Genomic DNA, 24,966 nt, shown 5'->3' with positions numbered 1-24,966 from the left:
ATAGCTTTACAACATTTAATCAATATTTTTATGAATTTATGAATTTGACTGATAATCATAAGAAACGAGGTTCGCTTCCTCATTCTGTCCCGTTGTCACATAGATGACAACGTTGTATCTGTCTCAATGGTGCTGCCCGTACACTCAGACGACATAATGGGACAGATACAACGTTATCTCTATACATCTTTGTGCGACAACGGGACAGAATGAGGAAATGGATAGAATATTGTTTCTAATTATCAATAAATACATTTAATTTAAGGGATAGTTCAGGATTTTGGCAATGAAGCTCTTTATCTACTTTCATGCTAGCCTCATTCATTTGTAAAATATTGATGACCATTTATAGCTTTGTAAGACTATACAGTGCCTTCAGAAAGTATTCATAACTCTTGACATTCCACATTTTGTTGTGTTACAGCAGAATTACATTTAAATTGATTTGTGTTCCTGTTAGAGGAATTCAATTCCAATATGTTCATTAACCAACTCAATTATAACAAAGCAAAACACTTTGTCAGTTTCTAAGAATTTGTAAGGTTCTTATTTGCAGAAAATAGACAACGATCAAGTCTCAATATTAATCAATAGTGTTTATTCCCAAGAGCTCTAACCATCATTTCATGTACATTGGTTTATATACCTCTCATTTTGTCATAAATGTCCCTCCTCCTCCAAGACAATGACAAAGCTGCTTTTCAATTCCATTCCAACACATACACATTGCTTATCTTATGTTACCATATGTTACACAATCTACTGCACGCCCAACGGTTTCTCCCCTCCCTGGTTGGGGACCAGACATATTTCCTGTTGTTAGTTTCACTGTGATCACGAGGTCTGTTGACCCTTCCTCTTGGCCTATGAACCAACATATTCTTCCACCGACAGCATATAAATCTGTAAGTTATAACTCTTCACCAAATGTATACATTATTTAGTCATTATTGATAAAGATCCTTCAACAGTTCCTCACCCATCTACACACAATACCCCATAATGACAAAGTGAAAACATGTTTTTCAAAATGTTTGCAAATTAATTCTCTACGAGCATTGTACATCTGGGTATTTGTGCAATATTTGCATATTATTATTTTTTAAATTCTTCAAACTGATTTAAGTCCAAACTGTAACTAGGCCACTCAGGAATATTCAAGGTCGTCTTGGTAAGCAACTTGTGTATATTTTGCCTTGTGTTTTAGGTTATTATCCTGCTGAAAGGTGAATTTGTCTCCCAGTGTCTATTAGAAAGCAGACTGAACCAAGTTTTCCTCTAGAATTGTGCCTGTGCTTAGCTCTATTCCGTTTCTTTTATCCTAAAAAAATCCCTAGTCCTTGCGGATGACAAGCATTCCCATAACATGATGCAGCCACCACCATGCTTGAAAAGAGTGGTAAGAGGAACAACCTAAAGAGGATTTGCCCCAAACATAACACTTTGTATTCAGGATATAATGTTCATTTCTTTACCACATTTTTTTTGTTGCAGTTTTCCTTTAGTGCTTTATTGCAAACAGGATGCACATTTTGGAATATTTGTGTTGTGTACAGGCTTCCTTCTTTTCACTCTGTCATTTAGGTTAGTATTGTGGAGTAACTACAATGCTGTTGATCTATCCTCAGTTTTCTCCTATCACAGCCATTAAACTGTTTTAAAATCACCATTGGCCTCATGGTGAAATCCCTGAGCGGTTTCCTTCCTATCCGGAACCTGAGTTAGGAAGGACCCCTGTATCTTTTTGGTGACTGGGTGTATTAATACACCATCCAAAGTGTAATGAATAACTTCACCATGCTCAAAGGGATATTCAATGTCTGCTTTTTAATTTTTTACCAATCTACCGATAGGTGCCCTTCATTGGAATCTTTGTTTGAAATTCACTGCTCGACTGAGGGTCCTTACAGATAATTCTATGAGTGGGGTACAGAAATTACATAGTCATTCAAAAATGATGTAAACACTATGATTACACATAGAGTCCATGCAACTTATGTGACATTTTACTCTTGAATTTATTTAGGCTATCCATAACCAAGCGATTGAATACTTATTGACTAAGCTTTGAATTTTTGTAATAATTTGTAAAAGTTTTTAAAAATATATATATAATTCCACTTTGACATGATAGGTAGGGTATTATGTGTAGGCCAGTGATACAAAATCTCAATTGAATCGATTTTCCATTCAGGCTATATCACAATAAAATGTGGAAAAAGTAAAGGGGTGTGAATCATTTCTGAAGGCACTGAAAATGACCAACATCACCCAACTTTAGAGTAGTTAGAAGGTCTATTTCCCTGCTGTTGTGAGGAGCTGGCTACTGTACTACCTGGAGCAGAATATGTGAGCTGAGGTGTGCAGTCACTCTGGCACTCCTATATTATTTTTATTATTTCAAGGCTATAGCCTACAAAGAAATACATTGTGAAGCATTTGCGAGTGCAACACTAGGCTGGTAGGGACATAAAGCGGTCAGTATTTCATTGTATTAAATCATTATAGCCATTAAATTGTACATATTGGCTGTGACTTACTTAGAATGAAATACAAATTAAATAAAAATGCCTTATTAGACTCAGTGCCTTTGAATTCATTTTTAGAAACAAGAGATTGGCCAGTTTGTGGCTTCAGGCTCATGCGATAGTGCCTGGAGAGCAGGCCAGCAGCGGAGAATATCCTCCCCGCGGTTGCAGAGCCACTGGGATGCTAAACACCCTTTTGGCCACTCTTGCCAGGCTGGGCAGAGATGTATCTATTTTTTTATATATAGGTAGGCCTAAAGGTTCAGGCAAAATAACCCAGTCAAAACAGAAAGCTCCTTGAAAGCGGGAATATGTCAGGCCTATTGGACCAAAATCAACGATGGCCTATTGTATAGATAATTTTTTTTTTTTACAAAACATTTAAGAGATCAGATTTTTTGTTTATAAATACTTTTCTACAATGACACACTTTGCCAGCTACCCACCTCATTCCTTTCTGTCAGCATGTGCACATAGTAAGTACTCCATCATGCTTTTGGGATACGTGTCTTTTCAGATTCCACAATGACTCTTTAGTTGAGGACACTACATCACTGCACTCCCTTTCCTGCTCCTCATCTTTGTAAGTCACCTTGATTTTGCACCTGTGTGTTTTATCAGTTTCTTTATGAAAGTATTTAGTGAACTCCATGACAGTAGCTAAAGCAAGGGTATATAGCAGCACACAAGTAGCCTACAAATGCATGCTGGGCCAGGCATGTCCTGAGCTCGTGAAGTGAGCGCTATTGGAGCGAGAAGGCTGATGCTCCAGCCTTTGGGAATCTCGCTCTATGCTCCAGTCAAATGGGCACGGTCAGCTCCTCACCCCACTCAAGCTCCGCTCACATACTCTGACCTGGAGACTTCCAGAAAAAAAGATAACGACATGCTAACTTCCATCATCTCCAAACTGCACGCAGACATAACAATTGTATCCATGAGTTCTTCCCACTCTGGGTAAGAAGAAAAAACGACAACAAACCCAACATTCATTTACATTGTGATGCAGTCACGACCACAAGTCTATTTTTGATGAGACTGAGTTTATTTACACTTTGTAGTCAATTTTGACAGTAGAATAAATGTTTCTGACTCATATTGATGACACATAGGGCTGTTTTCTAAATGAGAAGTTGTTTTTTAGAGGCAGTTGCTATTTACATCCAGTATTATCTGACTGTAACACAAAGAAAGTGGGTACTTGCCCTCTTTTGGCCAAGTGGTATACATGTGCCATGCTGCCCAACAGCCTGGTCTTGATCCAAAGCAGACGTTCATATCACTGTGAAGTTTTGGATCTGTCTATGTAGTTTTTTTCTGTCTCTCCATGGCTTCTCTGAGGGTCCAACCAAGTGAACCAAGGCTGAGACCTGTAGCTACTCTGGGCATTCCTGATGCTGGGTCTCAAAAGCCCTACAGCTCCATGTCCTCGTCTCCAGAGCTGTGGGCCCCGGCCCCTGGGCTGCAGTACAGAGGGGAGTACGTCTCCCCTGAGGGGTTTGTGGGGGTGAGGGGAATCTGAGTGGTAGGGGCACTGGGGGTCGGGGGCTGCCTGCTGGTAGTCTGCTGCTTCCTCTGCAGGGAGTCTTTCAGCTTTCGAGACAGCGCATCCTCTGGGAGGCGCCATACTACCAGCTCCATACAGGAGTGGCTCCTACGGGAACAGGAGAGAAACAGGTGAGACAACGGGACTGAAAAAGAGAAACAAATAGTGGACACCTCCCTAAATTCTAACATTTATTCACTACTGGCTACCATGACAGACGGGTTAAGGTTCTACGCTAACTTTTCCCACTGTTGGCACTGATGCTATCAACTTTTTCAGTTGGTGGTAACAGCACATGATTTGTTCACACCAATTTTTTAAAATTATTATGTGCCTGCATTCCATACAGAACCAGGCTAATAATGACTAGCCATCTTTTAAATGACCATACCCTTGAGTGCTTACATTGATTTGGATATTTAGTGTAACAGCAAAGAAAATAGATTATTGTAACAATGTGATCAGTATATTTACTGCAGATTTTAAAGTGCCACGTGTTCTTTTCTGCGAAATCCTCGAGAGCAGAATTTGGGTATGTATTACCATCACACCTTGCAGGTAGGTAGGTACTTGAGTTAAATGTTCCTCTGAGGTGCGGGATGAGAAGGAGAGGAGTACTTACACAGACTGGGCCACAGTGTGGGGGAGAATGTCACTGATGCCACGCTGAAGCCCCTCCCTCAGACTGTCAGACATCACCAGCACTGGCCGCCTGGGTGCTGGCTCCACATCCAGGTCATCATCATCATCCTCCAGACTGATCCTGACAGAAAAATATTAACTTCACTGTATGACAGTGTGTATGCAGAGTGTGTAGTGCATGGTGAAGACAAAACAAATGGTGGTAATGCTAATACAAGTTAGTCAGTACCAATGCACATTGCAATTATGATGAGTTATGGACAATAACAGAAACTGGAATCTCCCACATTGCCCTCATAAGGTCTCTCATAGCTAACCTTTCCTCAATCTCCTGCAGTTTTCTATGAGCAGACTCCACCTCGATGCAGGAGCCTTCTGCTTCTGGACAGACCAGACTGGAGGGAGACCCGGATATGGGCAGCCCCAGGTTCTGAGTCCCCAGGCAGTGCTGGGGAGGTGCTTGGCTGGCTGATTCTGGTAGAGGGGGGCCATTGTTACCTGGTGGCCAGATCTGACACACATTATGGCTGAGGTCATCCAAAGGATCACATCCTACATCTCCCATCAGCCTCCTCTTTTTGGCACTGCATCCTCTGGAGAACAAACACATATTGATTTGGAGTAAATATTTCGTCCTTTGAAACTAACATGTGCTGCAGAATAAACACTGCTGTTCATTTTATAGATTTTTCCTATTCTTAACTCACTCATCCTCTGTTCTCCTCCTGTGCTTTCTCAGGCATCTTCTCTCCCAACTCCTGAAGAAATAACAATAAATGTAATGACAACATGCTAGCAAGTCTGAGTCTTGCAAATCTCCTGCAAAGCACATGGTAGACAGTAGACTCTACTCACGTGCTTGGGGGCGACACTCCCAGTAGGTGTTGACGGGTATTTGCAGGGCCAATATTGATCCCCATTTCAGGGACATTGATTAAGCCAGGGAATGAGTACATGGCAGGCAGAAAGCCCAGCTCGCTGCTCATGGGACAGGGATGATGCTCCTGGTTTATTTGAGGTGGAAGGGTTAAACAAAAGCCTCAATGGTAGATGAGCAGACATAAACATAAAGGACGATAAATTGAGTTCTAGAAGGCCAACTTAGAAAACAGAAATAGATTATTATAGAAATTAACAATTTTACAGGCACGTGTGTAGCTGTCAGTAATGAACAGTTGGATATAGCTAAGTAAGATGTTTTGGTACAGCAGGCATAGCTGTTATTTTGGTCACCAAATATTACAGTTATTTACTGTACTGTAGTTAATGTCGACTCAGGTAGCTACTAACGCAGAATCTTGTAAATTGTCACTCTTCTAGTCTAGCGTTGTGGTAAAGTTATAAAGTTAGCAGGTCCTGACATTTAACTAGTTTACATAACGTAGACAGCCACAGGGTTAGTTCTGTATAATATTTGGTAGCTAGTTAGCAAGCTTGCTAAAATTACTACCAACGTTAGCAAGCTAGCGGATTCAGCTGACTAGCTGCCTATCAAACTTAAATTGCAAGGAATAAATGCAGTCTTTAACATTACATAAAGGTAGCCCTTAATAATCAGTAAATAATGGCTTGCCTTGCACTTCTACAATATATTTGTCTTGGGCTACGTGTGTATGTATGGCTAGCAAGCTAACTAACTAACTTAGGTAGCTAGCCAGTTAGCAATAAGCGTACCCGCCCCCTGCCTGTTATTGTTGTTGCTTGTGAACCCATGTTGCAGTTTGAACGCTTGAACTTCGAACGTTTGAACGTATTTAGCTAACAAACATACCTGTATAACTTTAACTGCGTTTATCTACCTCTTTATTTTCGCTGTCACATTTTCAGCTTTTCTGAGAATAAATTGAATGAATGCAGTGAAGTGAGGTGCTAAGAACCACCAAAACAATGCGCAACTGCTGATGAAGAATCTAATCGAGCAAAAAAAAGTCGTCGACGTTCTAGAAAAGATTGAGCATGCGCTTCTGAGACAACAGGTCACTTGACACGATCATGAAAGTGATGTCGACATAAAATCAAGTTGAAAGCGGTCTCCTCTTGTCTTCACGACAAGGTCGCTCTACAGGTAAGTGACATAGATTTGGATCATTAAGAAGATGAATAATGTGTGACATTTTAGGATTAGTTAATATATTGTCTATCAACAACAATAGGGTAGGGATGGACAGCCGAGTAAACGCAACTCTGTTCATAGAGATTTATGGACGGGGTTGAGTTACCTCATCGAAAGTTAGGTTGGAAACTTATTTTCACTATAACTAGTTGGCTACTGTACATGAACATCTATTGATTAACTTTTTAAATTTTATTTTATTTACCTCTCTAAGGTTGGTCAAAATGTATGCCCTGTACATTGTGAGTGGACTGTTGGCACTGGTTGCAAGCGACCCCTGTGGTAACTATAATTTATCCCAGAAACACAATCTTACAACACCTGATTGGTGAACATTTGCTTTTCCTTGGCAGTCTCTGTCTTCGCTAGCGGACTAAACTCTACTCCATGGTGAAGGAAGTTTCTGATGAACTTCACCAGTTGAGCCGATGCAGGCTTTGTGGTAGCTCAGATTACATCGATTTGCTCAAGGTCAATATAAAGAAATAACTTATGAAACGCCCACCTATGTTTATCCTCTGTAGTTGCATGCCTTTGTTTGTTGAAACTCGGTCCTGTTCCGTTTTTAGGACAATGTGAACGCAACTTTCACGCACCACACACTAGCCTACTGCTTACCGTTTCTCTTGCCATAAATCCTCACGTTGGTGCCACAAGAGAGAATATCCTGCAGGTTCACGGGAAGAAATGTGTGCTGTTTTTTGGATATTGATCAGCGATAGTCAAGGACTCCCAGAAATGCCTAATTGCGGAGTTCAATTTTTTTGTTTGCAATATGTGATCTATAGACAGCTTCATAAACTGTTTATTGATTATGGGGTTTGAATAGTGTGTGAAGACATTTGGACAGTATCACAACATTGGGTACAAAATATGTTCTAGCTTTAAAGGGGCAGTAGCATACCTTGGGTGTACACTTTTCAATTACAGCATTATTTATTCTGCAGTTATTGTATTGCTATTTATTCTGTTAACTATAAACATGTACATGTTTATAGTATCTTCTGATTACAATTATTTTATATCCATTTTTTTAATTAAATGCAATCTATTAGCTTCCAAAATGTAAGTAGGTGTATCTAGCAGTCCATAACACATTCTGATTGAATAGCTTGTCCTGCATTTTGTGCATTGAGTGAATGTTGGAAACAGATATTGGCTATTTTCTAAACATAACAATGTGAATGCAAGAGGACTCATTTCACAAAATGGGTAAGGTGAACTGGCAAAAGAGTTAAGTCCTCATTCAAAGGCAAGGGCAGCGTGAATACAAAATGTTTATTTTTTTGGCATATGCCAGTTAAATCTCAACAAGAAAACAGTCGGTGGTGGTATTTCAGTAACATTTTATTTGAAGAAAAAATTGTATTTCAGCAAACAAAGGCACGCAATTACAGAGGACAAACCGGTAGGTAGGTGTTTGTTTTTTAAAGTACATCAAACACCCAAGTATTGAATCGATGTAGTCTGAGCTATATTCTGTTGCAACGTGGACTCAAAGCCTTTCGTATTATTCTGTACGAAAATCTGATACACTATTTAGTATATGTTAAGGGAGTACACTTTATTTATAATGAGGTTACATGGAGAAAATCAAACCTCTGAAAGGAAAACTATGTCCCTCCCTTCAGCTAAATATAAATCCCTTCAGCTAAACCCTCTCTGAACGCTTTGGGGGGGAAAAACAAGTGACCCTCCCCTATACCCAAAATAATAATAATGAGAACATGCCTACCGTTTACCCTCACTTCTTGGCCGGACAAAAGCCGTTGACATGCAGTTTTAGAAACTGTTCTTCGTCCTGTAAGCATTACATGGTAAAGCAGGAATTTTGGTAGTCAGATAGTTGTGGGTGAAAATATCTCCTTTATAGTAAAAGCATTGCATGCATCTATCGTATTTACAGGTCCGAGAAAATATATTTTAAACATTTCACGCAATTCTACGTAATTGTATATATTAGCGGAATATTTTAATATCATACAATTGACCGGAATTACAGGCTAGGAATGGACAGAGCGAGGCCCATGTGTTCATGTTATATTTCTCCATTGCCAAATCAGTGTGTGTTGTTTGCAATAAAACTGTCCCTGTTTGCAAATAATTAAATCTGAGACGTAATTAGGAATCTGAGCATGATTCTTTCAAAAGTTGCGTCTACCTTTCCACCCTAGAAAGAGTAGGCCTACCGACGCAGAAAAATGCAAGCTTTAACTGCTGGCTATTCTTCTTTTGTGGCTTAACCCAACCCATCGGAGTCATGTCTTTCCCGGGTATTTTACAGCTTGTTTTTAGTATAAAGCATCGCAGACCAAAGCGTTGTTATAGATCACTTTATATAATTGGAATCATTTTATCTTATTCAACATCTTAAGCTAACAAGGGGTAGGCATGTGCTTTAATAATAATAAAGAGGATGGCATACCCTCTCATGCCCCCTCAATTCGAGTCTTGGTTTTAACTTAAGAGCCCTTCACTGACACGGAGGTAGGTTATTTAAAGAGTGCGTGGTGGGTGGAGGAATTGACCCACAAATCTATGGATATACAGTGCCTTGCGAAAGTATTCGGCCCCCTTGAACTTTGCGACCTTTTGCCACATTTCAGGCTTCAAACATAAAGATATAAAACTGTATTTTTTTGTGAAGAATCAACAACAAGTGGGACACAATCATGAAGTGGAACGACATTTATTGGATATTTCAAACTTTTTTAACAAATCAAAAACTGAAAAATTGGGCGTGCAAAATTATTCAGCCCCAGTGAGGATCTCTGAATGATCCAATGTTGACCTAAATGACTAATGATGATAAATACAATCCACCTGTGTGTAATCAAGTCTCCGTATAAATGCACCTGCACTGTGATAGTCTCAGAGGTCCGTTAAAAGCGCAGAGAGCATCATGAAGAACAAGGAACACACCAGGCAGGTCCGAGATACTGTTGTGAAGAAGTTTAAAGCCAGATTTGGATACAAAAAGATTTCCCAAGCTTTAAACATCCCAAGGAGCACTGTGCAAGCGATAATATTGAAATGGAAGGAGTATCAGACCACTGCAAATCTACCAAGACCTGGCCGTCCCTCTAAACTTTCAGCTCATACAAGGAGAAGACTGATCAGAGATGCAGCCAAGAGGCCCATGATCACTCTGGATGAACTGCAGAGATCTACAGCTGAGGTGGGAGACTCTGTCCATAGGACAACAATCAGTCGTATATTACACAAATCTGGCCTTTATGGAAGAGTGGCAAGAAAGCCATTTCTTAAAGATATCCATAAAAAGTGTCATTTAAAGTTTGCCACAAGCCACCTGGGAGACACACCAAACATGTGGAAGAAGGTGCTCTGGTCAGATGAAACCCAAATTGAACTTTTTGGCAACAATGCAAAACGTTATGTTTGGCGTAAAAGCAACACAGCTGAACACACCATCCCCACTGTCAAACATGGTGGTGGCAGCATCATGGTTTGGGCCTGCTTTTCTTCAGCAGGGACAGGGAAGATGGTTAAAATTGATGGGAAGATGGATGGAGCCAAATACAGGACCATTCTGGAAGAACCTGATGGAGTCTGCAAAAGACCTGAGACAGGGACGGAGATTTGTCTTCCAACAAGACAATGATCCAAAACATAAAGCAAAATCTACAATGGAATGGTTCAAAAATAAACATATCCAGGTGTTAGAATGGCCAAGTCAAAGTCCAGACTTGAATCCAATCGAGAATCTGTGGAAAGAACTGAAAACTGCTGTTCACAAATGCTCTCCATCCAACCTCACTGAGCTCGAGCTGTTTTGCAAGGAGGAATGGGAAAAAATTTCAGTCTCTCCATGTGCAAAACTGATAGAGACATACCCCAAGCGACTTACAGCTGTAATCGCAGCAAAAGGTGGCGCTACAAAGTATTAACTTAAGGGGGCTGAATAATTTTGCACGCCCAATTTTTCAGTTTTTGATTTGTTAAAAAAAGTTTGAAATATCCAATAAATGTCGTTCCACTTCATGATTGTGTCCCACTTGTTGTTGATTCTTCACAAAAAAATACAGTTTTATATCTTTATGTTTGAAGCCTGAAATGTGGCAAAAGGTCGCAAAGTTCAAGGGGGCCGAATACTTTCGCAAGGCACTGTAGCTGCCTATAGCCTAATTTACATCTGTCAAACAGGTAGGCCTACCTCTTATTTCTTAAATAGGAAGAAATAAGCTCCAACACAAAGCCCTCTTGTTGTTAGTAAAGCTTAATTAAAATGAAGACAGTTTAAATGAACTATGCCTACTTTCATGAGCAATCCATTTCTGATTGATTGTGCTGCTTGAAGCTTCAGGACCACAGTTTAAGTTACTCTAATCATTAACTCTGATAAATATATTATGGGCAAGGAAACATATGGACTTTAATAAAATCAATAATATACTGAACAAAAATATAAATGTAAAGTGTTGGTCTCATGTTTCACAAAAGATCCCAGACATTTTCCATATGCACAGAAAGAAGCTTATGCTTATTTCTCTCATGTTGTGCACAAATGTGTTTACATCCCTGTTAGTGAGCATTTCTCCTTTGCCAAGATAATTCATCCATCTGACAGGTGTGGAATATAAATAAACTGATTAAACAGCATGATCGTTACACAGGTGCACCTTGGGCCGGTACAATAAAAGGTCACTCTAAAATGTGCAGTTTTATCACACAACACAATGTCACAGATGTCTGAAGTTGAGGGAGTGTGCAATTGGCTTGCTGCCTGCAGGAATGTACACCAGAGCTGTTGCCAGAGAATTGAATGGTAATTTATCTACGATAAGCCACCTCCAACGTCAATTTAGAGAATTTGGCAGTATGTCCAACCGGCCCCACAACTGCAGACCACGCCAGCCCAGGACCTCCACATCCAGCTTCTTCACCTGCGGGGTTGTCTGAGACCAGCCACCTGGACAGCTGATGAAACGAGGAGTATTTATTATTTGTTTGTAATAAAGCCCTTTTGTGCGGTAAAATGTATGATTGGATGGGCCTGACTCCCCAGTAGGTTGGCCTGACTCCCTAGTGGGTGGGCATAAGCCCTCCCAGGCCCACCCATGGCTGGGCCCCTGCCCAGTCATGTGAAATCCATAGATTAGGCCCAATTGAATTTATTTTAATTAACTGATTTCCTTACATGAACTGTAACTCAGTAAAATCGTTAATTGTTGCTTGTGGCATTTTTTATTTTTGTTCAGTATAGTAGTAGCAAGCTATCAATGTTGACCTCCGGACCTCCTTCTCATCTTTGCACTTTCCTTCTCTAACTAAACAGAACATAAGCTAGGGCTAGTCTGCGCAAAGGTGCAATTTTTGGACTAGGCCTAATAAAAAAAAAAAGATTTACAGAAGAAACCTTTGACTCTCCTCCTGAATTACCACTGTAGCCCTACACAGCACAGCCATTGATTAAGCAGCACTGAATGTTTTTGATCAGCAAAAGCAGAGCAGAGCAGGGCAGGGCTCCGTGTAATGCAGCCTAGTTTCATTTACACCATACCAGCAGCTCTCTTAGAAATATAACCTGCTCTGTGCTTCTGAGTATGCACTTCGTAGGCTATGCTTTAAATAATTTGATTTAAAGCACACTAAATAGCCTCTAGGCGCACTTAATATTGCACCCAGAGGAGAATCAGAGATTGAGGGGCGGCATCGGCCACACTATTTATTTATATTTATATACACACACTACTGGTTAAACGTTTTAGAACACCTATACATACAAGTGTGTTTCTTTATTTGTACTATTTTCTACATTGTAGAATAATAGTGAAGACAAACTATGAAATAACACATGGAATCATGTAGTAACCAAAAGTGTTAAACAAATCAAAATATATGAGTTTCTTCAAATAGTCACCCTTTGACTTGATGACAGCTTTGCACACTGCATTCTCTCAACCAGCTTCACCTGGAATGCTTTTCCAACAGTCTTGAAGGAGTTCCCAAGTGCTGAGCACTTGTTGGCTGCTTTTCCTTCACTTCGAGGTCCAAATCATCTCAATTTGGTTAAGTTCGGGGGATTGTAGAGGCCAGGTCATCTGATGCAGCACTCCATCACTCTCCTTGGTTATACAGCCTGGAGGTGTGTTGGGTCATTGTCCTGTGAAAAACAAATGCTAGTCCCACTAAGCCCAAACCAGATGGTGTGCTTTGTTCTAAATAAATCAGACAGTGTCACCAGAAAAGCACCCCCACAGCATAACAAAATACACATGTGGAGATCATCCGTTCACCCACACTGAGTCTCACAAAGACACTGCGGTTGGAACCAAAAATCTCAAATTTGGACTCCAGACCAAAGGACAAATTTCACTGGTCTAATGTCCATTGCTTATGTTTCTTGGCCCAAACAAGCCTCTTATTGGTGTCCTTTTTATGAGTGGTTTCTGTGCAGTAATTTGACCATGAAGGCCTGATTCACACAGTCTCCTCTGAACAGTTGATGTTGAGATATGTCTGTTACCTGAACTCAGAAGCATTTATTTGGGCTGCAATTTCTGAGGCTGGTAACTCTACTGAACTTGTCCTCTGCAGCAAAGGTAACTCTGGGTCTTCCATTCCTGTGGCGGTCCTCATGAGAGCCAGTTTCATCATAGCGCTTGATGGTTTTTGAGATTGACTGACCTTCATGTTTTAAAGTAGCGGACTGTCATTTCTCTTTGCTTATTTGAGCTGTTCTTGCCATAATATGGACTTGGTCTTTTACCAAATAGGGCTATCTTCTGTATACCCCCCTACCTTGTCACAACACAACTGATTGGCTCAAACTCATTAAGAAGGATAGAAATGGGCTGATGGTGAAGTAGACATACTCGGTATTCATATCACAAAAGATAGAAATAAGCTTTCCACAATGAGTTTTAATAGAAAACTTAGACAAGATCCTGCAAGCATGGAGAGGTAAATACCTGTCTATAAATTGCCCTGATTAACTCCTTAGTCATATCTGTTTACTCACTGACTTATGGCACTGCCTACTCCTGATGATTTGTTTTTCAAATCATATGAGCAAAAAATATTTCGCTTTCTGGGACACTAAACCAAACAAAGTAAAACCTGCCTATCTATATAATGAATATGAATTGGGTTGGGTTGAGATTATTATATATAAAAGCGCTAAACCTCTCAAAGCTTCACTCATTCAAAAGTTTTATTTGAACCCCAAATGGTTCTCAATTAGATTACTAAGAAAAGCTCATCCATTGTTTAAAAATGGCCTTTTTTGCAGATTGCCAAGTCTCATTTTCAATGAATTGAAAATTATACGTTGAAAAACGTATCTCTCTTTTTCAAACAAGCATTGCAGAGCTGGCTAAAATTTAAATTTCACCCCCCTGAAAAGATAGAACAAATATTATGGCTGATCTCATGTGCTGGTTGATAAAATACCTGTATTTATGGGAAAGATGTTTGAAAAGGGTATTTTGTTCTTAAATTATATTGTAAATTGGAATGGTGGAGTTATGTCCTTCATGGAGTTATCAGAATTGTACGGGAAGGTCTGCTCAATCCAAGAATACAAACAATTGATTACAGCATTACCCCCAAAAGAGAGGAGTCAGGTGGCAGCGGGAGGAGGTAGGGAACTGGCCTGTCTGCCCAATATAAAGGATCATGACTGGAGGAGGCAGGTGGCAGCGGGAGGAGGTAGGGGACTGGCCTGTCTGCCCAATATAAAGGATAATGACTGGAGGAGGCAGGTGGCAGCGGGAGGAGGTAGGGAACTGGCCTGTCTGCCCAATATAAAGGATCATGACTGGAGGAGGCAGGTGGCAGCGGGAGGAGGTAGGGAACTGGCCTGTCTGCCCAATATAAAGGATCAAAACTGGCGGCGGAATAAAAATAGCATAAATAGGAAAGTATACCAGTTTCATTTGAGGACCAGGATGTTGACAACTGTGCCTTACAGATTGAAAAACCAAGTTTCAGCTAAAATTATTATATATAATTCTTGCCACCAACAAAATGTTGAATATTTGGGGATAATATCATCGAAGCTCTGCAGATTTTGTTGTGAGAATACAGAATCAATAGACCATTTATTTTGGTATTGCCCTCAGGTAGCCTGTTTCTGGGTTCAGGAATGGCTGAAAATGCATAGCATTGATCCAAAATTGGGGGGGGGGGGGATCTTGGAGGCTTCGGGTTCATGGTTTTTGGCCTGGTGGTAGATCGGTCAACATGCCCTTGAGCAGGGCATTGACCCTGGATGCTTCTGTGTGTCGCTCTGAATGTGGATGACCAATCTACCACCAGGCCAAAAAACGTGAACCCGAAACCTCCAAGATCCCCCCCACAGTTCCCCAATAGCTGTCCCTCAACCATTCGAGACCCCTCCCATAGTCCCTCCCCCCAAGAAGATGGCTAGTATGATGTAGTTCTTGAGCGGCTTCACTGCAAGTATACTGTATGTTTCGAATATTCAATAAAAATATTGAAAAAACACTGTGCACCTGGCAACCTTGGTTAGCGCGCCAAGTGTTGCCAAGTGCACAGGGTTTCCTCCGACACATTAGTGCGGCTGGCTTCCGGGTTGGATGCGCGCTGTGTTAAGAAGCAGTGCGGCTTGGTTGGGTTGTGTATCAAGGACGCATGACTTTCAACCTTCGTCTCTCACGAGCCCGTACGGGAGTTGTAGTGATGAGACAAGATAGTAGCTATTAACAATTGGATACCACGAAATTGGGGAGAAAAAGGGGTAAAATTCAACAACAAAAAAAACTAAACAAAAAATATATATATATATATAATCTATCCACATAATTTTCCTCCTCATGATGCCATCTATTTTGTGAAGTGCACCAGTCCCTCCTGCAGCAAAGCACCCCCACAACATGATGCTGCCACCCCCGTGCTTCACGGTTGGGATGGTGTTCTTCGGCTTGCAAGCCTCCCCCTTTTTCCTCCAAACACAACAATGATCATTATGACCAAACAGTTCTATTTTAGTTTCATCAGACCAGAGGACATTTCTCCAAAAAGTACAATCTTTGTCCCCATGTGCAGTTGCAAACCGTAGTCTGGCTTTTTTATTGAGGTTTTGGAGCAGTGGCTTTTACCTTGCTGAGCGGCCTTTCAGGTTATGTCGATATAGGACTAATTTTACTGTGGATATAGATACTTTTGTACCTGTTTCCTCCAGGATCTTCACAAGGTCCTTTGCTGTCGTTCTGGGATTGATTTGCACTTTTCGCACCAAAGTACGTTAATCTCTAGGAGACAGAACACGTCTCCTTCCTGAGCGGTATGATGGCTTTGTGGTCCCGTGGTGTTTATACTTGTGTATTATTGTTTGTACAGGTGAACGTGGTACCTTCAGGCATTTGGAAATTGCTCCCAAGGATGAACCAGACCTGTGGAGGTTTACAATTTTTTTGTCTGAGGTCTTGGCTGATTTGTTTTGATGTTCCCATGATGTCAAGCAAAGAGGCACTGAGTTTGAAGGTAGGCCTTGAAATACATCCACAGATGCACCTCCAATTGACTCAAATTATGTCAATTAGCCTATCAGAAGCTTCTAAAGCCATGACATCATTTTCTGGAATTTTCCAAGCTGTTTAAAGGCACAGTCAACTTAGTGAATGTAAACTTAAGACCCACTGGAATTGGGTCAGAAGAATTACTTGTGTCATGCACAAAGTAGATGTCCTAACCAACTTGTCAAAACTATAGTTTGTTAACAAGAAATTTGTGGAGTTGTAATGACTCCAACCTAAGTGTATGTAAACTTCTGACTTCAACTGTACATATAAATATGGATGCGTGATGGCTGTGCGGCATAGGCAAAATGCAATAGATGGTATAAAATCAAATTTTATTTGTCACATACACATGGTTAGCAGATGTTAATGCGAGTGTAGCGAAATGCTTGTATATACACAATACAGTATATACACGAGATGAGTAATGTAGGATATGTAAACATTATTAAAGCGACATTATTTAAAGAGACTAGTGATACCTTTATTAAATCAATTTATTAAAGTGGCCAGTGATTTTGAGTTTGTTGGCAGCAGCCTCTCTGTGTTAGTGATGGCTATTTAACAGTCTGATGGCCTTGAGGTAGAAGCTGTTTGTCAGTCTCTCGGGCACAGCTTTGATGCACCTGTACTGACTTCGCCTTCTGGATGATAGCGGGGTGAACAGGCAGTGGCTCGGGTGGTTGTTGTCCTTTGATTATATTTTTGGCCTTCCTGTGACATCGGGTGCTGTAGGTGTCCTGGAGGGCAGGTAGTTTGCCCCCGGTGATGTGTTGTGCAGACCACACTACCCTCTGGAGAGCCATGTGATTGAGGGCGGTGCGGTTCCCTTACCAGGTTCCCTTACCAGGCGGTGATACAGCCCGACAGGATGCTCTCGATTGTGCATCTGTAAAAGTTTGTGAGGGTTTTAGGTGACAAGCCAAATTGGCGCTGTTGCACCTTAACCATGCTGTTATGCTTTACCAATGTCCAGGGTGGAGGTCCAAACAAAGGATCAGTTTTGGGAAAGTCGTATTCCTGGTCCTAATGTTGGTAAGTTGGCGTCGCTCTTATATCCAGTAGTTCTTCCCAGGTGTGTGTAATAACACTTAAGATTTTCTGGGCTAATGTAAGATATAATACATTAAAAAAAACATTACTGCGTGGTCGCCTAACGTCCTTAGGAAACTACGATCTCTGTCGGCGCCATCTTGCTAAACAATACTCTTGGACATCATCGACACAAAAATCCGTAGCTAGCGTCACTCCCCCTGTGTCACTAATGTTGAATAAATATGACCCAATTCCGCATTCAAGCACTGGCGACATCCCCTCTCAATTATCTCAAACTGTCTTTCTAATACACAATAAAATGAAACCCTGACTACCCCTTGCCAATCAGGAAGCTCTTGGGTATGTTGTGGTAGACTGTCATTACAATTGCTTCACGGTAACCTGGTAAAATTGTTAGTAGTGTAGCTGGCCACTGAACGGGTCTGAATTCACTGTCAGCATCCAGTCAAAGCTATAACCACTTTTGGAGCTAACTAGTGCTCTCAAATCATATCCTGATGTTGACAGCAAATGGGAGTTGTATTCATAACATTTCTAACTTAACTAGTATTCATACATTGAGAAAACAAGTTTATATTAAGTGGTTTGCTAGCTAGCTAGTGTTAGCAACGTTTGGTGGTAAATAAGACTGAGCTAACCAGCTGAACTAGCAAACAATGTAACAAAGTATAATTTCAGGAATCACAGTAGCAATTACTCCTGCTATACTGTTAAAATGTTTAAAATGGCTAAATAATTTATAAAATAAAGTGTAAATTCTATTCATTTTTACATGTAGTAAAATTATGTGAAGCAGAGTGGAAGTTATATTATGCCAGGCACCTGCAGCAAGCCCATGTTTGGAAAGTCTGTTTATTAATATGTTGCTTTGGATATTATTTGGATATCCTTTTGTCCTATTATAAGAAGCAACCCCACGGACAATCGGCAGGGTAAATTCAAATGGAATTTCATTCAACAGTCACGACAGACTGTAAATGTACTTGACTGTTATCCAAGGGACAGCCCCGTGCCACCTCTGATCTGTTAAAGTTCTGTAATTTGATGCACATAACTGATTTCATGTTGCTAAGGCATTCTTACCAGTACATCAGTCTACCACCATACTATTGTTAGCTCCTGGGAAACCCCACTGGCACTGGGATCACAGTGACCAGGGTAGACTGACGATGAGAAGCCTGTACTTTGTCCTAGTATGAGTCAGTTACATCAAGGTGACGTTGGGAGAAGTCATGCTTAATGACCCAAATTGGCCACCTTGTGAAATTCATTTGGTTATTAAGTTGCTGATGTCTTTGCTTTTCTTAGTGTATGATTGCTGAAACACAGGAAACACTGATTGGAGAAGTCATGCTTAAGGACACATTGGCTGCCTTGTGAAAATTAATGTGGTTACTACATTGCTGATGTCTTTGCTTTTTCATATGATTGCTGATCCAGCACAGGAAACACTGGTTGTGCAATGCTTTGACCTAGATTAGAGTGAGGATACTATATTTATATAATCTCAGTTAGCACACAGCTGGGCTTTTGTAATCTTACTGTAGGTTTATTAGTCACATCTCTGAACATATCTTTGGTAACATTGGAAGTTATCCTTGTGCAAGTTATTCATCTTGTACTTTTGTTATAATGTGCTACTGTTGTTGCTTCAACCCATATTATGTGTCCAGATCCTGTAGGATCGGAACATAGTGAGCTGCTCCTCTCACTCAATAAGAAGCTGCTGCGTTCTCTGGAGGACCAGGAAACATCCCCTAATCCGAGTGTGCACCTGTCCCTGCGTCTGTCCACTCACCACAACCTTGGCAAGGAGAGTGATCACCTGAATGCACTCAAAACAGATTTACACAATGACATTGAGAGGTAAAAGGTCATATTTATAAAGCCCTTTTATTGCACATTTCTAGATGTCATTGTGTATTTCATGCTTGATAATGACCTAGTTGTGCAAATGTCCTTTTATGTAGTCAATGGCTTCAAAACTACCTGCAGTGCATTTGTATCCAATTTCTGGTTCTGTATTTACAATTGATACGTTTGAGATTATATTGAAGTTTCCTTACCCATCACAACTCTCCTGTATCTCCCCCTTACCCTATATCCTCTGCTCTCAGCTCTCTGGCTAATAGCCAGCCAGTGGTGGGTCTCCTGGCCCTTTACACTCTGGCCCTGAAGGCCTCCTGCTATGATCTCAACACCCTGACCTTCACCGTCAACCAGAGGAGCGAGACCCTGCTGACTCAGCTCAAGCGACAGATGGCACTGGAGAAAGAGCACATCACCTGTAAGCCTCCTCATTCCTCCGCCTGACCCTTACCATCTTTCTTAATGCTCTATATACTTTATTTGTTCTCAGTCGCTGTTACAATTGAATTATTTTATCTGATATGTATTTGTGTCCGTCTTTCTCTCCTGCAGTCAGTCACCGTCCTCTGACAAATTACTACCAGTACTCTCTAGGCGTGCTGGCACTGTGTGTGAGTGGAGTTAGAGTCAACTCTCATGTCAGCAAGAAGCTCATCGGGGCTGTAGACCATGAACATATCAAACATGGAGACTCCGATTGCATCGGTAAGTGTGACCAAGGAAAACCAGGAGCATCTCCAAACTCCGATTCTGCTTTCCTACAGTTAAAATGTATTTCCTCACACTGGCTCCCTCCAACCAGATTCTCTATAGGTGATTTCATGCTAAACCCTTGCTTCATCCCCTCTGTCTTGCTTTAGACACGTTTGCCATGGCTGGAATGGCCCTACAGTGCCTGAAGGAGTCTGACACTCAGGTGCAGGATGCGGCTCTTGACAAGGCCCTTGGCATCATCAAGCAGAAGCTACTGGACTCCCGGCGGGCTGATGGTCACATGGGCAATGAGTTCAGCACAGGCCTGGCAGTGCAGGTAGTAGGACTGGGTCACTTCCCCCCCACTAGGCCTACAGTGCCTTTGGAAAGTATTCAGACCCCTAGAGTTTTTCCACGTTTTGTTACATTACAGCCTTATTCTAAAATGTATTAAATAGTTTTTTCCCCCCTCATGAATCTACATACAATACCCTATAAAGACAAAGCAAAACCAGGTTAAGACATTTTTGCTAATTTATAATAACAAAAAAAGATCACATTTACATAAGTATTCAGACCCTTTACTTAATACTTTGTTGAAGCACCTTCTAGGGTATGATGCTACAAGCTTGGGGAGTTGTATTTGGGGAGTTTCACTCATTTTTCTCTGCAGATCCTCTCAAGCTCTGTCAAGTTGGATGGGGAGCGTTGCTGCACAGCTATTTTCAGGTCTCTCCAGAGATGTTCGATCAGGTTCAAGTCCAGGCTCTGGCTGGGCCACTCAAGGACATTCAGAGATTTGCACTGAAGACACTCCTGGGTTGTCTTGGCTGTGGGCTTAGGGTCGTTGTCCTGTTGGAAGGTGAACCTTTGCCCCAGTCTGAGGTCCTGGGGGCTCTGGAGCAGGTTTTCATCAAGGATCTCTCTGTACTTTGCTCTGTTCATCTTTGCCTTGATCCTGACTAGTTTCCCAGTCCCTGCCACTGAAAAACGTTCCCACAGAATGATGCTGCCACCACGGTGCTTTACCGTAGGGATGGTGCCAGGTTTCTTCCAGATGTGACAATTGGCATTCAGGCCAAAGAGTTCAATCTTGGTTTCATCAGAACAGAGAATCTTGTTTCTCATGGTCTGAGTCTTTAGGTGCCTTTTGGCAATCTCCAAGTGGGTTGTCCTGCCTTTTACTGAGGAGAGGCTTCTGTCTGGCCACTCTACCATAAAGACCTGATTGGTGGAGATATGGTTGTCCTTCTGGAAGGTTCTCCCATCTCCACAGAGGAACTCTAGAGCTCTGTCAGAGTGACCATCGGGTTCTTGGTCACCTCCCTGACCAAGGCCCTTTTCCCCCAATTGCTCAATTTGGTCGGGCGGCCAGCTCTAGGAAGAGTCTTGGTGGTCACAGGTGGACTCCAATGAAGTTGCGGAAACAGGATGCACCTGAGCTCAATTTCGAGTCTCATAGCAAAGGGTCTGAATACTCATGTAAATAAGGTACCTGTTTTAATTTGCTAAAATTTCTAAACTTGTTTTTTTGCTTTGTCATTATGGGGTATTGTGTGTAGATTGCTGAGGATTTTTTATTTAATCCATTTTAGAATAAGACTAACGTAAATACATTTGGAAAAAGTCAAGGGATCTGAATACTTTTCGAAGGCTCTGTATATTAACCTGTGCAGCGTTTACATACATTTCTGATTGGAGCAATATAAGCATTTCCCATGGGAATAACATGGTGTGTCCCTATGTCCCAGGCCCTGCTGGCTATGGGCAGCCAGGTGCAGGAGTGTTCTACCTCAATGGAGGCCATGAGGTCAGATGTGAGGAAGGGAACATATCTCAACCCCATGGCCATGTCCCAAACTCTGCCTGCCCTCCAGCAAAAGAACTATCTGCAAGTCAAGGGCAAGCAGTGCCGCAATGAGGATGGCAAGTGCTGCGTTATCATCAAACCCAACAGTGGTCAATCTGTTTTTGAGGTGTGATCCTCCTCACTCTTACTTACTGACTCTGCTTGGTTGGGTTTTCCTCTACAGACAGCCTAGTCCTGGAGGCCAGGAAGCCAGTGAGGGTGTTACAGCGCAATACCAAAGTAGCCCTGAAGTTGGAGGTGGTCAAATCACATGGGGCTCCTGATGCCTATTCTGTTGATGTGCCAACGGGCACCTCGTTGGTTTATGCCCTTGAACTCCTTCAAAAGAAGAACATTGGCTTCACGTGAGTTAATGGGGCGCTTTTATGGTTATTTTGGTTGATATCTTAAACAAGATACTTTTGGAGAGCTAATTTGTCTTATTTACATTGCTACAACTCAGAAAATGTTGTAGAACTTCGCAGTGTGGTGGTGAATAGCTTAGTGTCGTATCACAAGTTTAACATGATGAACTCTCCTCCTTGCTCCGTCCTCTGCCTACACTGCAGGTTTGAGAAGGAGCCCAGCCTGTGGGGACCCTTCCTGAGCGTGGTGAATGGGGAACGGGCTCGACAGATCGACCGTAGATACTGGCGCCTCTCGTCAGACGGCAACACTCTCAGCCAGGGTGAGAACAGAGGGTTATATGGCATAGGAAACACATACACAAATGTGCATGCAAAATACACAACTTTCCTATGTCGTTACTAGTTATTGCTCAACAATACAATGAAAGTCTTAATTGCTTTCATCCAATCATTGATATTTAGTCACAGTAGGAAGGAAATCAAACAATGATTTGGTTTCTCTCATTAGGTATCAAAGACTTCAAGATTGAGACGGCTCAACAGATCACCATCGAAAACACCAGCTACTGAGAATCAAGATGTTTGAAGCACAGTGATTGAAAAGGTGTCATGTCAAGTTATCTGATGTGAAAGCAATCCAGCTCAATAATGTGATTTGTAGTGTCATGTACTAGGATATTTTGGAGTAAAAAAATTGTAGAGATCTTAGCTCAAAGGTTTGCAACAACTTTTATGGACTTGATTCATTTCCCCAGTGAATATGAATTTTAGCAGAGACTCATGACTTTCTTTACTTTTACCTCTATGGATTAAAAACACATTATGAATGAACATTTATAGAGAATATAATTGCCTTTTTATACTTAACATTTCATACTATTTTTTTGTTTTAATGTATGGTTTAAACATTTTGCATTTGAATAAACAAGATAAACCTTTGGCTATATTTGTCTGCTTTATTTCTTCATTTTAGCAGTATAGTATTAAGGGTTGGGGTGGCCATTGTTTCCAAAAAGAAATGGGCTAAGCCTACTCTCCAGTCATTTGTATTAGTAAATAATTCTGATAAAGTGGAGGTGAGAATGAAATTAAAGTCAAATTACCTCACATCACCCCTGAATTTCACACATAGCTTGAAATCCAGGATTAGGTGTCTGAAAGCAGGTGGCAGGAGCTATGTACAAGCTGTACAAGCGTTTTGACAAGTGGAAATTAGGTGTCTGCCTGAATGAGGTATAATAAGAACTGTCTGCCCAATGACCAGTATGGTCTGCCTGTCCAAAACATCACTAGTTACCACAGACACAACGTAAAAATAGGCTTTATTGTAAAAATTACTCAAAACAAAGATGTGGTTTTAAGGTTAGGCATGAAGTTTCAAATCAGATTTTTAGAAGAGAAGTTAACCAATCTATCGTTACTCATTGTGTATTTATTATTCACGTTATTGTTACAAAAAAAAATGTATCTACATTGTTGGAAAGGCCCGTAACTAAGCATTTCACTGTTAGTCTACATCTGTTTACAAATCATGTGACAAATGATTTTGATTTGAAATTGTAGAAATAGGCAAGGTTTAGCTATTTGTGGCTGTGGTAACTAGTGACGACCCAAAACATCCCTGTTGGCAAGCAATTGTCAGATGAGGGTCGTCACCACAGCCACATAAACCCTGCCTATTTCTACAATGTATCTTCTTAAAATCAGATTTTAACCTTAACGCTTAACTGAACCACACTGCTAACCCTATGCTTAACCTTAAAGATGCAATATGCAGAAATTGCTCTGCCATTTCCTGGTTGAACATTTTTAATAGCTCACCTAATGAAAGCACCTTAGGTAAGAATGCTGGAATTTGCCAAAGCACTGCCTTAGATCCGTCTTCTGCTAAAGTGAGGCATGAAGGATGAGTAGAAAATGCATGTAATTCTCCCAAATGCTTGGCTGAAACAATAGCCTTCTCTATGGAAGACAGTCGTGACTGAGAGCTCACATAGCTCAGGTGAAGACAGGGGCTCAAATGGTGGACTCATAAGTGATCGTAGGACAACATTTAACTCACATGAGGGTACTGAAGGAGCCTTGGGGGGCTGTAGCCTGCGGGAACTTTTCATGATTTGCGATTAGAGGGTGTGCCCCCTGGTGATGCACCTGCAATGTGATCATGATCCACAGAGATAGCTGCCATATATACTTTCCATGTAGATGGGGACTTCCCTGCAGCCATAAAAGCTTGGGGAGGAAAGTCAAAATGACAGATATTGGGCAGGAAGATGGCGATGGTCGACAAACCACTTCCTGGACACATTCCACTTGTAGGAATAGAGGGTGCGCGTAGAGGATGCCATGGCTGCCCGAATTGTAACAATTAATCTAGAGGCGAAAGAAACGCACACCTATTTAGGCGAGGTGCTGGCTAGCGGAGTAGAACACTTGAAAAATTAAAAGGAGAGCCGCACACTCTAGGAGCTCAGATGCAATAACCTAATAACCAACATTGTGACAGACAAGCTGTCTTCATCAGAATTGTAACAATTACCAAGGAGGGTAGACCTGCGGCTACAAGGCGGTCACGTTCAGGGGCCACACCAACAACGTCAGTTTGCTGGGTTTGGCGTGCTAAAGCTTGCCGTTCACTTGTGACGGGAGGTCTACTCGAAGAGGGAGTCCCCATGGTTGGGAGGTATTCAGCTCTATAAGGTCTGAAAACCAGTGATGCTGTGGCCAACATGGAGCAACAAGTAGAACTGATGTGCTCTCAAGACTGATTTTCCTCAAGACCTGAAGGAGAAAAGGAAT

At 41.4% G+C, this 24,966-nt stretch overlaps 2 protein-coding genes across 4 annotated transcripts; one reads left to right on the top strand and one right to left on the bottom strand.

Annotated features, from left to right (window-relative positions):
* Positions 1–577: 577 nt before the first annotated feature.
* On the bottom strand, positions 578–7,813 carry LOC110525716 (coiled-coil domain-containing protein 117). 3 transcript variants are annotated; one of them, XM_036979853.1, is made up of 6 exons: positions 7,448–7,813; positions 5,572–5,720; positions 5,424–5,474; positions 5,034–5,309; positions 4,697–4,837; positions 578–4,182 (listed from the first exon to the last, which is right to left on the bottom strand). In XM_036979853.1, exons 1-6 carry the CDS (start codon positions 7,460–7,462, stop codon positions 3,942–3,944), a joined length of 873 nt encoding a protein of 290 aa, XP_036835748.1. In that variant the 5' UTR covers positions 7,463–7,813; the 3' UTR covers positions 578–3,941. The 3 variants fall into 3 exon arrangements, with proteins under 3 accessions (XP_036835748.1, XP_021461769.2, XP_021461770.2); XM_021606094.2 differs by lacking the exon at positions 7,448–7,813 and adding an exon at positions 6,488–6,658; XM_021606095.2 differs by lacking the exon at positions 7,448–7,813 and adding an exon at positions 6,516–6,647.
* Positions 6,633–23,108, top strand: LOC110525715 (transcobalamin-2). Its single transcript, XM_021606093.2, has 10 exons — positions 6,633–6,781; positions 7,044–7,111; positions 19,062–19,254; positions 19,506–19,675; positions 19,810–19,962; positions 20,118–20,287; positions 21,702–21,876; positions 21,984–22,164; positions 22,369–22,487; positions 22,676–23,108. Exons 2-10 carry the CDS (start codon positions 7,054–7,056, stop codon positions 22,735–22,737), a joined length of 1,281 nt encoding a protein of 426 aa, XP_021461768.2. The 5' UTR covers positions 6,633–6,781; positions 7,044–7,053; the 3' UTR covers positions 22,738–23,108.
* Positions 23,109–24,966: the final 1,858 nt, after the last annotated feature.

Source organism: Oncorhynchus mykiss, chromosome 6 (assembly GCF_013265735.2).
Source record: "Oncorhynchus mykiss isolate Arlee chromosome 6, USDA_OmykA_1.1, whole genome shotgun sequence".
Classification (NCBI taxonomy): Eukaryota; Metazoa; Chordata; class Actinopteri; order Salmoniformes; family Salmonidae; genus Oncorhynchus; species Oncorhynchus mykiss.
This window is presented reverse-complemented; position numbering and strand designations above follow the sequence as displayed.